Source organism: Xiphias gladius, chromosome 24, assembly GCF_016859285.1.
Source record: "Xiphias gladius isolate SHS-SW01 ecotype Sanya breed wild chromosome 24, ASM1685928v1, whole genome shotgun sequence".
NCBI lineage: Eukaryota > Metazoa > Chordata > Actinopteri > Istiophoriformes > Xiphiidae > Xiphias > Xiphias gladius.
In genome coordinates this window covers 5,034,340-5,051,431 of record NC_053423.1, presented here as the reverse complement: position 1 = coordinate 5,051,431, position 17,092 = coordinate 5,034,340, and the positions used below count along the sequence as shown (strand labels likewise).

Sequence of the window (17,092 nt, the reverse complement as noted above, 5' to 3'; positions counted from 1 at the left end):
AAGTAAATGTAGCTTCTAGAGACAATATTCTGGGTCAAAAAAAAGAAAAAAAACAGAAAGAAAAAAGTCGCTCTCAGTAAATGAGGGCTCCTAGCTTATCTGCGTGTATCAAGCAGATCTGGCCTCTGCATATTTCCCCACTAATGTCAATATATATGGAAATATCAGCACATGTGATCCAGGAACAAGGACAGCCATGTGACATTGGGGTGAGATGTCAGTCAACGCAGGGATGGAAAACATGGCTGCGCATTTGATAAGCAGAATACTTCACAGAGCCGGTTGTGAGTTGTGTCTATGCATCCATGAGTAAATATCAGAACCGTCAGCAAAACACGCTGTATACTGCTTTATACATATCAAACTGTCTCTGTGCCAGTGAAGTAAGAGCCAAATGAAAAATTCAGGACCTTATTTACTGCTGCCTCAACCACGTATGAGGGGAATAACAAATAAATCCACAGCAAACGTCTTACGAAGATTTAATGTACATTTATTCTTAACACGTGGAACATATAGTATAAAGATTTCATACTGAATAAATGATATTCATTAAGCCAAAAAAAGGAAAAAAAGAGGAATTTACATCAAGTTTTTAGCTACATCATCTGAAATACAAATATGCAGAATCCGCATCACTGGAAAAAAAAAATAAACAAAATAAACAAAATTAAAATGGTTTCTTCATCAAGGTCTAGTTTGTCATTTATGAAGGAGCTCAAATGGAACCGCAGACATGATTTTTGTTATATTCTCTACACCCAGACTGAAGACAAACTGAAACTTGAAGTTGTGTTTGTTGGGGGTGGCGTTGGACAGCAGCTAAACACCCCCCGGAGCGCGATACGAGCAGGGTGAGGCGCTGAAGTAACGGAGAGGGTGGGCATCAAGTAATCACATGGCGTACTTGATGCAGGGAAACTTGTAATCGTCAAAGATTAAAAATGGTGAAGAGCAACAGAAGTTGAGAAAGAGAGAGAAGTGTAATGTACAACATCATATATACACTGCAGCTTGGACTGCATCTAGAGTTGAGGACCAGTCCTAAAGAGGTGACTTTTTAATATAAGGGTCAAGTCATACAATCAAGGGACAAAGAAGAGGTCGGGGTGTTGTAGGTTCACCATACTTTGGGGGGAAAGCCGTTTTCTCTCTCGACATTAACTAAAACTGTTTTTAAAAACTACAGTTTGCTGCCAAGCCAGCGTATCTCAGTGTGAAACAGTATTATTACAGTATGTTTACAGTTTTTAAGGTGTACAGTACAGAAAAAAGTCCTACAATCTACTGCACAGGCCTCCCATGACACGTCTGTTCACAGCCAATAATGTGGTTCCTGTGGGGCTGAGTATATAGCATCCAAAGTTACAGCAATTATACCACACCACAGTCCGTGAGTCTATGTAGCCTCCAAACATGAACCATAATATTGTTTAGTCTGTGCCTTCTTCTCCCTGCTGACCCCCAGTAGGAGAATGCGAGCACATGTATCCCCCAAACTCACTGTAAACGAGACAGCAACTTTGGTTACAGTTTTTTTCTTTTTTCTGGAGATTTTTCTTTTCATTAAAAAACAAGTCCTTTCCGCAGGGCAGCACACTCTGTCCTATGCCTGGGTCCCAATCTGCTGTTCTTTGCCAGTATCTTTCCATTTCAGACGTTTAAAATCCACAGCTACTTCATGATATTCCTTCCTTTAGTGAGAAGCAGGGGTAGAAAGACAGTGGAATCCGAGGTGATTTTGCATAAATTAAAAAAAAAAAAAGGGACAGTCAGTTTTGCTCTTTTCACTCACACACAACAGACATACACACACACACGCGCGCGCACACACACAAAAAGAAAAAAAAAGGGTGAAGGGAACAGAAAGAGGCAGAGCTGAAACCTCCCCACGGCTGTCATGACTGGCCAATCAGAAAGAGTACGTCACAGATCACTTGGGACACCATAGAGTTCATAAGTGGGGACACTGAGATGTCCAGTAGCCGTGACTCGTACAAAGTGAACTCCGAGTGGTTTTCCTCTACCTTTGCCAGGGCATGCAGGGCCCGGGCTGCCCGCCGCATCATGTCCACGCTGGTGGGCTCAAACTGGGGCGCGCCCTGCATTTGTAGCAGGGAGCTCTGGCTCTGCTGGTACTGTGTGGCAGCTAGGCTGTCCTCCAGGAAGCCCAGCAGATTACCTACACTGCCTTTCTGCACAGCAATAGCCCGCGCAGCAAGGCTGTCACCCTGGGCCAGATTAGCCAACAGGACAACCGCCATTTCCCGGCAGACAGCCACCTTGCGCTCACCGACCAGACGCACCAGCGAGCCGTAGAGCTTCTCTAAACGGCTGAATGGTGGCGTTGCCAGAATGAGGTCAACGTTGTTGTCCTGGATGCTGAGCTTGCTTAGGGTTTCAAGAACCAGTCTCTGGGGGGAAAGTGAGCCATGGGGCCCCAGCGTGGGGAAGGGGTCCAGGGCCTCTGCTGAGGGGCAGACAGCCCAGTGGAGCAGGCCATCCAGCAGTGGCAGGCATATACTCTCTGGGTAGATAGAAAGGTCCAGCTGGCCGGAGATGTTTGCAAGAGTGACCAAGCAGTTCTCCCTTAACACCTCGAGACAGTCCCACCACCACTCATCTTTCTCGCAGCTCACACCTTCATCTTCCTCCTCCTCCTTCTCGTAGGTGACCGGCGCTTGTTTGCGTTCAGGGTGCCTGTGGTGGAGCAGCACCAGGCGGCCCAGAAGCAGCAGGAGGCCTGGGTGTTTCGACATCTCCAGGTCATTACCTGGGACAAAGGAGAGGCTGCGCACTATGTTGGAAATGCAGATGCAGCGCCGAGCTAGCGAGTCCTGCCAGTCAGACACAGTGCTGAGCGGCGTTTCATCCTTGCTGTGAGGCTCGTCCTCCAAGATCTTGATGTTGCGGCGGCTCTGTAGGTCAGGGTTGATGCTGAACAGGTACTTGCCGTTTTCCTTCTGCTCCTCTGCGCCTCCACGAACTACTTCCTCTGTGACTGACCCTGGGCGGGCAGATAGTACATCATCAATGGTGGCAGTGACTGGTGCGCCAATGGGAAGAGGAAGAGAGGTCTTCTCCGCTGAGGACTTCTGATGTTCAGAGGACTGCGGTGGCTGCTGTCGAGGCTTATCTTCCCCATTGGACTTGGATTTCTCAGGGTTTTCAGTTGCCATCTCAAGCACCTGTACCTTCTTGCGGCTCTCAGTGGCTTTTGGTGTGTGTTTCCGCTGCTTGAGAAGGTCCATCCGACTCTCAAAGTGGGTCTGGATGTGTTCGGTAGTGTCACCCCCACCGATGCTCCAGTGTATCAAGCCGCTGTCAAAGCTCTGACGCTGCCCAAGCTTAGATGAGTGGTTCAACAGGAAGGGATTCTTCTTCCGCACCACCTTGATGGGGAGTTTATCAAACTTGCTAGCCTGCTTGGGCTTTTCCGAGTGGAGGTTGGGGTCTGGTGAGGACCCTGAGGTAGAGGTATTGGGTTCCTTGATAGAAGACTTCCTTTCCTTCTCCTCTTCCTCATCCTCTGAAGACTTGTCTTTCTGGGAGCTCTCCTCCTCTTGTTTCACCTGGACCAGTGAGGTGGTGTCGGGATTGGACTTTGATTCCTCTACCTCCTCATCCTCCTCGTCCTCTTCGTCCGTGTCCATGTCCTCGCCCTCTGGCATTGGAATTTCATCATCAGAGTCCTCAGCAGCATTGGGGTCTATGAGGGTGCGCTGGCCAGGGTCCCCTACTTCGTACTCCTTTAAGATGCCAAAGATCTCGATGAGGCAGCGTCTGAAGTACTCCACCACCAGCTCCAGGAATCCAGGCAGCTGAAAAACCAAGGAGGATAGTCAACAAAACAATCCTATGACCTCATACACAGTGTGACAAGAAAAGTCATCTTTTGTGTTATTGCAAATTTAATAGATGTGGGTTTATGTAACTTACCTGGCATAAGTTAAAAGTAGAAATGCTGTTGTCATCATACAGTAGAATGTTAATGGTGTCCAAGGCCCAGGTGCTTTCAGCTAGTAAGCCGGACTTTAGTGACATCATCACTCTCCAAGCCTCAGGAGTGCCTGCGAAAAGAAAAAAAAAAGAATGCATGTGAGCCAATATGATCATGATGAGTCAATGACAGGTACAGGTTCAACGATCTGTTCCATCAAGTTTAACTGAGCCTCCCAAAATACTTAAGTTACCTATTCCAAAAATGCACCCTGTATCTGATAAATTATTCTAAATAGGCTTTCCCCAAACACAGTAAGGGGTATCAAATAGTAAAACTCAGGTTAAGCAGGCAGGTGGTACCTTTGATACCAATTAACACTGTGGCCAGTCAGTTAAAGAAATGGTCAAACAAAGCCGTTTACACTCTGGTTTATTAGAACTGTTCTCAAAAAGTAGTTTTTGAGTCTAACATTTTATGCCTTCTGTAAAAATATGTCCTCTAGTCCATGTGATACGGTATACTGTAGTCACTAATTGTACTTGGTTTAGTGCATATGCATATCTACTGAAAATATTGAGCGAGGATGAAATAAAGGTTCCGTACCAATGTCTTTCACTGTGAGCCGCCTGCGGGGCTTAAGGTGGGGTTGAGAGGCCTCAACAGAGCCTGGAGGGAAGGCCACATCTCGCCTAATCATGGGTTGCTGCACAGGGGCCTGGCCAATGTGGGAGGCAGGTACTGGAGGTCCAGCTTTCTGCACCTTAATGCCCGGATGCATGTAGGGGGACTTGCTGGGTGACGTTCTGCTTTCCATGGGCCGGGGCATGGGTGCTGGGCTCGAGACCTGAGGAATGTGGTTCTGGGAAGTCTGGTAGGTGGATGGCAGGGGTCTAGTCATGGGAGGTCCAGAACCACCGGGGCCAAATGGTGGCTGCCGCTGGTTGACGTGTCCAGGCCACTGGCCCTCATGGTTCATGCGTTGGTCTGACGACATCATCTCCTCTGAGCGGTTCATGCCATGGTAGCCGGGGCCCTGGCCTGGTACAGGAGGTCCCTGTCGGTTGGGATAGTTAGGGTAGCCCATCTCAGTGCGGCCCTGCCACATTGGGCCTTGGGGACCATCAGGACCTGAAGGCATTGGGCTTGACATCATCTGGGGAGGCATTGGAGACTGGGAGTTGGGGCCTGCAGATGATGGTCCTCTGTCCCGACCAAAGGGGAAGGGGAACTGGTTCTGTGGGCCTGGTGGTCTGCGGTCTCCTCCAGGGTACGCATTATACTGGTTATACATCTCCTGTTGGCCCTGGGGCCCTGAGGACTGTGGTCCTGGCTGCTGCTGACCACTGTAGGGGACATTATACATTTCTCCCTCATGGCGCTTGGCGGGAGGACCATACCCTCCATCTACTGGACGCTTGTAGTTCTGTCAACGGACAACATTCAGTATTTTACTTAACAATTGAGTATTTCTATACAATCATTTTTAAGAAAAATTAATGCTTTCATCCGTTCAACAGAATGCCAGCACAGACAGGAAAGTCTACCCTTAATACTATATATAGTAAATTAGGGAAATGTTAAAAAAGAGGCAATCACATTGAAATAAGAGCTTTGCGAATGCCTAACAAAAAGTTCTTACCGGCTGCTGCTGTGGATACATTCCTGGCTGCTGATTTGGGTATGGGCCACCAGGTGGAGCTCCTTGGCCAGGGTACTGATTGGTATAGGACTCATGCCTGAGAACAATAACAAAAAGTTCACACCATTTTTCTACCTTTCAATTAGTGCAAGGACAGTGTTAGAATAAAATTCAAATGCTGATAATTCTGCAGTCTTTAAACATGATCACACTGGCAAATGCCTTAAAACAACCATCTTTCTCCTAATACAGACCAATCTTTGTATTGAATGGTACAGACCGTTGCTGTGGTGGAGGGCGGCTGGGTGAGTACATCCCTGTGTCGGCTCCAGAAGGCATCATGTTGGGCTGAGGAGCTCCTGGCCCCATGCTGCCGTCAGGGCCCATGCCTGGCTCTTGTCTGTAAACCCAATAAACAACACTCATCAGCTGACTGTACTTAACTACATATTTAAAAAAAGGACACTGAAACACTACAGGCCTGATCTCAATCTTGTCAAACACTTTGTAACCCTTTTATTATGTTTTACAGATAAATATGATTATAAAATCATGCTGACCATTTGGAGAATAACGTAGTATGTTTACCTTCGGTCGTATCCGTATGGGTACTGTTGCCTCTGGCCCATGTTGCCCATTGGGCCTGGTGGGCCTCTGTTATACTGTTCTCCCATCCCACTGTTGGGGCCTGGTGGCATGAACTGCTCTCCAGCTTAAGAAAGAAAAAACGCAGAATATCTTTAATTTCAGTTTAACAGAACTACTACATAATCTGATTTGCTGGTTTGGCTGGCGCTCACCTTTCCTCATGCCACCGAAGGGGTCCTTGTTGGACTCGTAGGGACCCATCCGACCCATCATTTCTGGGCCACCCATCCCAGGCTGGTAGCCCTGAGAGTTGGGGGTCATGGCGTTCCTTCTGGAAAATGCTGGGTCTCCGCCATCAGCAAAAGGGTCCTGCAGATTCACGCTACTCCTACAGGAGCGCGGGAGGCTTGTTAGTAAAATGTTGATTAATTGCTTCATACAGATTATTGTTTAATTTCCAATATATTCAGGACCTACTACACAGTTTGTTTAAAAATTCTTGTAAATTTCTTTTTTTTTTTTAAATGTTTTTTCTTCACCTAACTATGCCTTAGCATCAAAAAATGAAATATTGCAAGTTCAAGAAATCAGAAGTAAAAGGGCTGCAAAACTATAGATACTGTGTTGCATTATTAATGCACCGTCAAACTTACCAAATTTCTTTTTCCTTCCATATATTTCAAGACATTCAAAATTGTGGGGACCATGTGCAATGAATGTATCTACTGGTAAATTCATATTATCGCACTTTATATTTTATATAGTGTCCAATTCTTACTGTTTTACCCCAAATACATAATCTAAACAAGTTTTGTTTTTTGTTTTATTACATTATATACTTTCTTTATTATCATACTCTTTAAAACTTCTTAACAATTTGACTGGTCGTATGACTTTTTAAAATCATAGAAAAACAGTATTATGGCCTGTCACTCGTACCTGACGCCAGGCATTGGAGGCATTTGTGTGTGTGGGGTGGACGCTGGAGTGGGGGGCTTCAGGTCTCCCCCCTCTGCCATCGAACTACTGGTGGACTGAGGAGTTTGGGGTCCTTGCAGGGATCCAGAACCAGCTGCAAAAGGAGGACATACGCAATGAGTACTCGGAAACAACTATCAAGTCCTCCGGTTTGTAAAATTCAAATCTTCCAAAGAATTCAAATAACACCCTCTCCTCCTCTCTTCACTCCAGGAATAAAGGCGAGAGTTGATAGTTGATAGTCAGGCGGGGATAGTCTTGTGGATAGGCTAAGCACTGCTGGGGGCTTTCGGGAACACATGCTGCTTTTGGCAATCCTAAATCCCATTAAGAAATTCCTGAATGCTGCACAGTGAAACACAGTTTGTGTCAAGCTGACTGGCTTTTCAGTGCACAGCCAGCAAAAATGTTGAATCCTCCAGCTCATCACAGAATGCCAACCCCTTCACCCCCACTTCCCATCACCCCCTCTCTCTTAACAACTGTTGGGCTCTTGGAGTCACCAGGAAACAATGATCTAAACCCTGACTCTGACAGATTACTGCCTGGCCTGTAGGGACAGGAGACAGCAAGTTGTTTGTGTTGTATGTTGTGTGTCTGTGTGTTGTGTGTTTGAGTGAGTGAGTGAGTGAGTGAGTGAGTGAGTGAGAGAGAGAGAGAAAAAAAGACATAGTAGCGCTCATCCTTAACTTCAGCTCAGGACTTCTCACCATTAGTACGCCAGTCTGATGACTCACAGGTTCCCATTCATTAAACTGCCACACACACACACACACACACACACACACACACACACACACACACACACACACACACACACACACACACACACACACACACACACACACACACAACACTGGGGTCACAGCCAGGTCACATTTATTCACATTTTCTCACATCACCCTCTCGCCTCTGTAGCTCTCACACATACACACACATTAACCGCCCCCCCCTCCCTCTGGGCAGGGATTTCCCTCTACTAAAGATGGAGGGGGGGGGGGGGGGGAATCTCGTGAGGATAGAAAAAAAATAGCATGGTAGAAACAGATTCGGGAGAGAAGGAGAGAGTGAGAGAATTGTGTGACTTTTACTCACACTCACACTCTCTCACACTCACACTCTCTCACACTCACACACACACACACACACACACACACACACACACACACAGTCTCTTCCCCTCATTCATCATTTCTGGCTCAGTACTAATCTCCAGGGAGTGTTGCCTTGCCTCTGTAGCCCTGGGCCAGTCACCAGGCAGTGAGGACACGCCACTGACAGGGCATTGCTACCGCCAAATCACCTCCTGCCCCACGGTGCTCGCCCCCCCCACACACACACACACACCAAACACACACACACCCACACCCACCCACCCACCCCTCCCCCACCCTTCCTTCGTACTAACTAGAGGGCTGATGCCAACTGACAAGCACCCTGATGTCTCCTGTAACAACACCCCGGCGCTGACTCAGTGCCCCGTGTCTGACAGCCTGGGTCTTGGCCAGACTGAAGCAGCACGTGGTTGATGCTGGTGTGGTTGCTCCTGGCAGCTATAACAGGAGTTCTTCCAAAACAAACAGCTTCCAGGCGACAGCGTGGTCCTGAGACCCCCCCCCCAAACCTCTGGTGTGACTGCCAGTTTACACATTGACTTTTACCCAGCATTCTGAGTTATTGAAAGAGTTGGCATGCTGGTTGCATCGCTATTCATACCAAAACCAACGTGCGGGAGTCTGAAAGGACAAGTCTTTCGTAATGTCCTGTGCAAATGCCAGGGAGTGTTCCCCCAAGAGATGTGTTCATGGAACTGTCCAGAGGAAGCAGTGCACTTCTGTGACTTACAGCCATACTGCTGTCATTTACAACTCCTACAATACATGCCAAAACAGCAGTGATTTATGGATGATGGTAGCCCCATACAGGAGATGACAAATGATGGTCTATGACTGGCTGTTAACATTGCAATTAATAGGATACCATAAAATACACTAGTTTATAGGGAAATGATAAGAGGAAAATCGAGCAAAGAGAATGTATTGAACTGGCTGGAAACCACGAATCACCCAAGGGAGAAATGGAATAATGAAATTAGCTTTCATGAATTCAATATGAGTGCAATTTATTTAAAGGATGAAATAAATAGTGATGAGGTGCAGGAGGATGCCGGTGCTCACCTGGGCTGGGAGGCTGGATCTTCGCCTGGTTCTTTTTGGTGTCTGTGTTGAAGAAGTCTGGGGGTGGGTCCTCGCCTCGCTCAATCTTGCACTCGAAAGCATACAAACACTGGATATACTGTTTCTTGAGCGAACTGGCTGCGCTGCTCGACGTGCCTACGTTCAAATTAGTGGCCAGCTCCCTCCACTTCTTGTTCTTGTTCACCTGGTGGGCGCCAGAGGAAGAGGAGGCTTAGAAAGCTGCACAAAACAGCCTCATGAGAATTAAAAAGCTGCCTGTTCTGATCTTTAATATACACATCAAATTTAGTTGGAATTCAGGCATACCTGGGTGAGGCCGCCAATCTCCTTGACAGAAACATAGAGTCTGAAGAGATCAAGAGGCTTGCGGCCCACAGCGGGCAGGTTGTTCATGCCCATGGCCTTCTCCTCAGCAAAGGCCAGATATCGGTCCACCCACATCTTCCTCTCTGGTTCTGGGCCAAGTTCGTACAGACGAGTAATCTTCTCGTTGGTGATAGTGGAAGAGCTCGACTTCTACAGAACAGATGATGGAAGTAAATCATGAGATGGGAAAAAAGATCTAATGAGCCACAATAATTTCATTGTGTGGACTTCAGTGGACTTTTACCTTTTTGGATTCAGGCTTGGGAGTCCCGTCAACTTTGTTGTTCATCTTCTGGGCAGGGTTCATTTTATCCATGCCAAACTCAGAACTGGGAGCCATTCCTGGGTGTTTAGAGGTAATAAGAAGAGTGCATAAAAATAAGAGATTACCAGTCAATAAAACTATTTTATGGATAAAACCTCTAGGCCCACAGTAGTGCTACAGCCACCTGATCAAGGCTTCAGTGTATCTTTACTCACCAGGGGTGTTGTTGGCCATGTTTGCTCCCATTGGGTATGGCCCTGGCCCTCCCTGGTTAATCATGCCATGCATGCTGTTCATGCCAGGGCCGTATGGCGAGCCTGTTCCCATCATACCCTGGGACATGTTAGGGTAGCCAGGTGGTCTAGAGAAGAGAATGCTTGTTTAAAAAGAACTTTGAGAAAACTGATAAACAACTAGCTTATAAAACTGCATCATCATCATAAATTAATAGAGATTTATGAGTCTGTCATCCTATTCGTGCCTTACTGTTTGATGCTGTAACAAATCTATGCCCTTTCCTTGTCTTGTGTTCACTGGGTTCAGCTTATTCTGTAGGAAACATCAGTTTACTTCATATGATTCTAGCAGTTGCCACATGGGTGTCTCTCTGTGCGCTAAGCTGGCGTACTCGCTGGGGAAGGATGTGATTCACTGATCTAAGAGACCATCTCCTGGTCTCTCATTCTCTCCATTTATTCTTTTTCTCTCATAGATAAGTTTGGTCTACTGCCATCTACTCTGTAGCACAGTCAGGCACCAAAACACAAAACAGACCGGCTTGCACGTGGGAAGAACCAATCATTTTTCATGGTCACACAGCCAGCACATAGAAGGAAAGTCAAGCGTGCGTGCACACACACACACCCCCCCAAGGATAGAAAAAAAATTCTCCTGGCTCAAGAGTCTTAATACAATGAGTTGTACTGACCCTTGACAGTCAAATGGCTCCCTTATGTCTCATTGAGCCTGTGAAGCCAGTAGCTGTAGAACACCCACCTGTTGTGTATGGAGTTAGTGGGTCCGTGGTGCATGGAGGGGCCGCCGTCCTTCCTGTTCATGCCTGGAGGGGGACACATTCCAGATGCCACCTGAGGAGGCATGCTGCCCAGGTTAGAGCCCATCCCAGGACCGTAGGGCCGAGCACCCATCTGCCCCGGGCCTATTCTACCAGGCGGAATGCTTCCATAAGGAGCCCCGCTGCCCTGACTAGGCATGGGGTTCATGGAGCTGCCCATACCAGGACCGCTTGGATAGTTGGCGTTGGGCATCCCTGTGTAGCCGGGCTGCCGGGGGTAACCTGGAAGGTTCACAGATGGACAGAGATTTAGATTTTAGCCTTCTACCTACAATCACCAAATGGCGTTTTCGGGCATCTAGTTGTGTTTTTTAAACTGCATATCATTTTAAAACAGAGAAATCTGCAGAAGCACTTCTACTCATTTCTCACTGACGAAATAAAGACTAAGCAGTCCGGCTCTAAATTTACCTCTGTGCTGCCTGTTCTAACAACTAGCCCGACGAAGCAGGCTTTTTCTGGTCCTTGCTGTTCTCTACTATGACTCACAGCAGAACTTCTTCAAAGCCCACAGAATTCATCTGAGACTTCAGATGTGAAGTGAGAAGAAAGTGAAGTGATATTATTTCATAAATATATGAAGTGAGAGGAAACTTCAAAGCATTTTTAAAATCTGGGCTATCTATGAAACTGTGATGGTCACAGGGTGACAACTGAGAACTCATTCATAATATTTTTAGGATTTGAAAAAAACAAAAACAAACAAAAAACCCCTGCATGATATGATGGAGTAGGGTGCACCACTAAACACTGTACTCTCCCCTCCTCTCTACTCTTTATTTAACCAGTGAGAGCCTAACACCACCCACGCCTTGGCCCTGAGGCTTCACCTTGCGGGCCATACTGGCCCCCCTGAGGCCCGTAGTTTCCCATGGAGTTGTTCTGGGGATACGGTCCCATCCCACCATGCATCTGGCCTCCCGAAGATTGGCGTGGAGATAAGGCGGAGCCAGGTTGTCCAGGGGACCCGTATGGAGGCATCTGAGGGTTGCGCATGTACACTGGAGGGGATTGGGAGAGAACATCATTAGATGAATACTTCATAATTTGTGTAAAAAAAACAAAACAAAACAAAAATTTTTGCATCTGCTTACACATACCATCACATGATATATTATGTCCCTGTGTGAATAACGTCTTTACTTCCTCACAGACACACAGCAGTACATTGTGTCTGTCTGCTGCTGTTACCCTCATTTTATCTGGCAAGTATACTAAAAGCAAATCTTTATTTAAAGATTTAGCTGGCGCAAATGTTTACAGGAGGGAGGAATGTGTACAAAGTCAAACAATCACACCTTAAGGCTGCTGAGGATGTGGCACACATTCTTGCACTATTGCCCACTGAGCAGATGAGGGGTTTCTCTGAAAGGGTTTCTCTCATGAGTGATTTGAATATTTTAAGCTCTTGAAGCATGTCTCCACACTCACCCCTGTCCTGGCCCATGGGTGACTGGTTCATGGAAGAGTGCATGATGCTGTCCGACTGGACACTGGGCGGCCGGGGAGGCATCTGATTACCTGCAGGGCAGCAACAACACAGGGACTCAGGAACTTGAAAGTGCTTTGAATTCACTTTGGGAGCTTTGGAAATCTCATTGCCATGGTTTTCTACAGTCTTTGCCGCCTGAACGAATTACAAATATGATCCACTGTATATACTGAAGGTGACACTTCTATAAAAAATGTATTTAAATTATTTTGGCCTGTTAGGTATTTTTAGCAGGTATATTTCGTACGTTATGGCAGCCTTTGGAGAATGAGTCAAAATGACTGCCTTCACTTATTTCATACAGCATAATGTTACTTGCTTTTGCTTACGTTCCCGTAAATATTCTGCATTTGTTCTTTGTTAGTAATTTTTGGTCCTGTCATTTTGCACACCCAAATACTACTACATGGTATGCTTTTAGACCTTTTTCTTAGTTCTTGCTTATGTTAAAATTTTTCTCCGCCATGAAGTTTCATCTTATCTTATTACATTGATAATCTTAAGTAAAACATTTTGAATTTGCATGAATATAGGATGGTTGCTGTAGGTTATACTGCATTTCAGAGATTTAAGGCCTTAAAAAGAAAAAATTTGAAGAAAAACTGAAGAAAAATTGACAACTGCTTTTTGAGACTGAACAATACAAACAAAAGACTTAAAACCTTTTTTAAAAATATATAAAAATATAATATTATATTTGGTAGAAAAACAAAAATTCAGATATCCAGTATCAAACTATGTGTTCTTAGTATTGTACTTAGTACTTTACCTGGCACAGCAGCAGGGGAAAGGGGGCCGGTGCGAGAGGGGGTGACGCTGGCGGGGGAACCCACAGGTGATGGCGAGGGCCCACGTATGCCTGGCAGGTGGGGCGAAGTGTGCGGAGAGAAGGGCGACTGGGCGGGGTTGCTCTGCTCGCCCTGACTGCTGGACACCCCTGAAGTGCTGACGCCCGGACTCAGGGCCCCCTCTGTACCAGTGGGCAGGTCGTCGATGGAGCCCGACAGATCCTGGAACAAAAAGAGCAACAGAGATTAATGAGGATTTTTTTAAGGGAAATTAAGTTAGTCTTATTTTTTGACTCATTGTGGACTTTGTTTCTAAATAATGATGTATCTACTTTCAAAAAGGAAATATAATTGGCACTACCTGATTTTCTATTTATTTAAAAAAGTTCACTGAACAGCCGATTGGTTATTCTACCATTTTGTTAACTATAAAAACTGAGGCCGTAGCTTTGAATATTACAAGTCCATATCTTTTCCTTCTTTGGTTGGAACCCTGAAATAAAGCTTTATATAGGACTTTACATTTTTTTATGGCTTATGTGTTCTTTTAACACCTAATTCATTCACTTCAAATAAACTCATACCAACACTAATTCAAATTTTATTTTATGCACCATTTCAATAGTTTGCACTGTAATTTGACACTTTGATGGGAATATGTTTAGAAGAATCAATGTTTATAAGATAAAAACCATCAATCAAACAAATAATCCAATGCAACCCTTTGGGGAAGCTACAATTATGATGGAAAGTGGGAAATTAAGTGGAAAAACGATACACAATATCAAAGGCAAATCAGTCTCTGTGTGTGCGTCAGTTTGTCAGTGTGTCGGGGTGTGTGTGTATGTGTATAAGCGGGGATGTAAATAAAGCCCAGTTTGGCTCTGGATCTAAAATGTGAAAAGCTGGAGATGACAGCCGCTGCATTAGGAGAAATGTGAATCATATTCAGGAGAAATAAGTATGATATTCCGGCTTTTTCCTGCACACGCTTGTGAGGGGAGGGTGAGAGCATTTTATTTCAGAGTCATATCAAAGTCAAGTGAAGTCAAGTCAAGTCAAGTAAGTGGAAATCCAAATGGTCACTGATGCGTTACAGCAATCTTTGCCTTCACCAGGGTGTGTCTGCTATTCTCTCATACAAAACTGATTATTATAGTGCAAACATATTCAGGTACAATGAGTTCTTTTTCCACTTTTATAAAAATACTCCACATCCCTCCCATAACGCTGATAATGATCCATCTTGGCAAGGAGAACTCTGATTGTTTGGCTTGCAAAGAAAGTGGGGGAAAAAAAATATTTGAAGCAAGTCATCTTGGGAGGCAGTTGAAATAATTGGTGCTGGGCACAGACTCTGGTGCCATGTGGTGTTGTTATTGAGCCTCGCTGGCTGTGACACAAAGACAGCCAGGCAGGCAGGAAGGTAGGAAGGCAGCCGGTGATGATTATGTTTGTGGGAAGGTGAATGTTTACACACTGGCCAGTCACGTGGAGCCCATGTGCTTGCTCAGAAATGCAAGCTCATCTGCCAGTCACATTGGAGGAGGGAAAAAAAATGGGAGGGAGGAGGAGGGAAAAAAGCACTCATTGGAAGATGGCCAAATATTCCCATAGAAATCTCACATTCGCAGGCTGGCTGCAGCCCTGAAGCCGGTGGTTTTGCACTTGAAACAGCGCCCGTTGCTATTTTTGGGATGTGACCTGATGGAGGAACCCCAGAGGGAGTGACAGGAGGAGAACGCTGATTCAGACCCCCCCCCCACCGGTCCCTCTGCCCTCCCTACATCTCTTCCTCTTTCTTTCAATTCGTTGAGTGCCCAAACCTAGGCTTTTCTGACCAACACGGGAGATGTGGCATCTACAAAGCTAAGCAAAACCTAGCAGGAGGGCTATATGTAGGAGTATCACACTCTAAAGTGTTTCATTGGCTAATACCCAATTCATGTTCACAATTGTAAGAACAGGTCAGAACAAGGCAAAGCCATGCTGTGTGAAGGACATGGAGTGGTGAGATCTTAATGCTCTTGAGTAGAGCAGAGATCAAACAGCATAACATTCCTTGCTTAAACAACCATGGCGGGATCCTTTTTCCAGCAGCCAGCACCGTCAGCTGACCTACATCCCCCTCTTCCCAACCAGCACCACCCCACTTCCACTCAGACATCACAAGACCAGTCATCTGACAAAGGGCTTGGTCTGAAAGCCCTGGGCCGGCCGCCATGATGATCATCTCAGTAGCTGCCATGCTCAAAGCTTTAGAGTCACACCACAGAGTCATGTCCCGGCCACAAGAAAAAAAACCTCCTACACCAACCTCTCCATGACCCAGACCACAGATCAAAAAGGTCAGGGGTCAATTCCTTGAGCTACGCCCAGGAGTCACATCTCAGCAGGAGGTCACCATGGACGGCTGCACAAGACATACACCCTTCAGTGATGAGATAGAAAGAGTGACCAAGAAGGTATTAAAAAGGCAGGATCCATCCTGATAAAAAACAACCGCCTTTTAAAAGTGGTATTTGGGGTAAGTCCAGGGGCCCTTGCGGGCATTTAAGCAGAATGAGAATCAGTTGAGTATAAAAACCTACAAGAAATGACCAAATTAGAGAAGCCATGACACCCCTGCCACCATTACCTGATACAGTCTATACTAGGACTTGGAATTAATCCTCAAAACGCTTTTGGCACTGAGGTCAACTGTTTTACACATGCGAAAATGGCTAGTGAAAGCAGATTCTCAATCTATTTTCAAATCCCAATTCTGAACCAGTTAACAATTTCAAGCAATGTTTTGTAGTAGAGGTGGACCACCTCAACTGAATCAAAGACCAGCACTGCTAACATCGTAAAAACGAACAACGAGGCAGAGGTGCTATTACACACAGAAGAAGCTATTATATTTAGTGCAGCTACTGTTTAGGCCATCATTTAAATTGATCACGAGATTGGATGTGTCAGGATCTGGGCGCCTTACTGCCTATGCTAAACAATTTCCTGGGGAAAAACTCTGTTACTATGGTTCTATGAATTCTATATGACCACCAGACAGTAAATAATCACTGATTATGTATTACTTAAATATTTAGCTACCATCCATCATGATAAAGTAAGAACTTGAGGCATTTCTGATATCTTGAAAAGACAAGTGCTCAGTCCCAGCCTGCTGCTGATGTTGCACCGAATTCTGTAACCTGTCAAATCGATGATTTGTTTAGTTGCTATTTGCTGAATGATAAAATTTACTTAATATCCTTTCCATTATGTTGTTTTTACTTCTGCAACTGTAGCACAGCTGCCCCCAGTCAAGACCAAATGGCATTTCTCTTGCAGCAAATGGAAAAAAGAGTTAAGACAGGGTTAATGTCACAGAGCGGTGAAAAGATATGTGATAAAAGCCCTACACTCTTTCAGCACATCAGAATCTCTGTGGATGTGGTACTGCACTATACTCAGTGAAATAAAAACAATATGTTTCTTAGACTAAGAGATGTCTTCCTTCCCCACCATACAAACTACGTATAAGGATTTAAAGGGATTTGGAACTGGATTCAGATTCAATAAAATTCTATCAAATCCCATCCCAAATTTTTCATGTCTGACAGGGGGAATGGCTCAGATTGACAATGACAGTTTTTCATAGATATTTATTTGGTCCAGAAGATAGAATTTCTCTGGAAAAACACGCATAGCAGCCATTAGTGTGAACACTATAGACTGGAACCTGAATCAATTGACAGTTTGATAAAGCAACTGTTCA

General features: G+C 45.5%; 1 protein-coding gene across 1 annotated transcript in view; it reads right to left on the bottom strand.

The window, feature by feature from the left end:
- Nucleotides 1-487: 487 nt before the first annotated feature.
- The window catches only part of arid1ab (AT rich interactive domain 1Ab (SWI-like)), a 54,511-nt gene continuing 37,906 nt past the window's right edge, over nt 488-17,092 (bottom strand). The window contains exons 5-20 of the mRNA XM_040121296.1: nt 13,314-13,554; nt 12,484-12,573; nt 11,883-12,053; nt 10,974-11,274; nt 10,193-10,338; nt 9,957-10,054; nt 9,653-9,862; nt 9,326-9,530; nt 7,110-7,242; nt 6,383-6,558; nt 6,171-6,294; nt 5,863-5,982; nt 5,583-5,679; nt 4,547-5,366; nt 3,940-4,070; nt 488-3,821 (exon numbers count right to left, since the gene is read on the bottom strand). Of these exons, the coding sequence (XP_039977230.1) occupies nt 1,899-3,821; nt 3,940-4,070; nt 4,547-5,366; nt 5,583-5,679; nt 5,863-5,982; nt 6,171-6,294; nt 6,383-6,558; nt 7,110-7,242; nt 9,326-9,530; nt 9,653-9,862; nt 9,957-10,054; nt 10,193-10,338; nt 10,974-11,274; nt 11,883-12,053; nt 12,484-12,573; nt 13,314-13,554 (4,986 nt within the window). The 3' untranslated portion in view covers nt 488-1,898. The remainder of the gene's footprint in view (nt 3,822-3,939; nt 4,071-4,546; nt 5,367-5,582; nt 5,680-5,862; nt 5,983-6,170; nt 6,295-6,382; nt 6,559-7,109; nt 7,243-9,325; nt 9,531-9,652; nt 9,863-9,956; nt 10,055-10,192; nt 10,339-10,973; nt 11,275-11,882; nt 12,054-12,483; nt 12,574-13,313; nt 13,555-17,092) is intronic.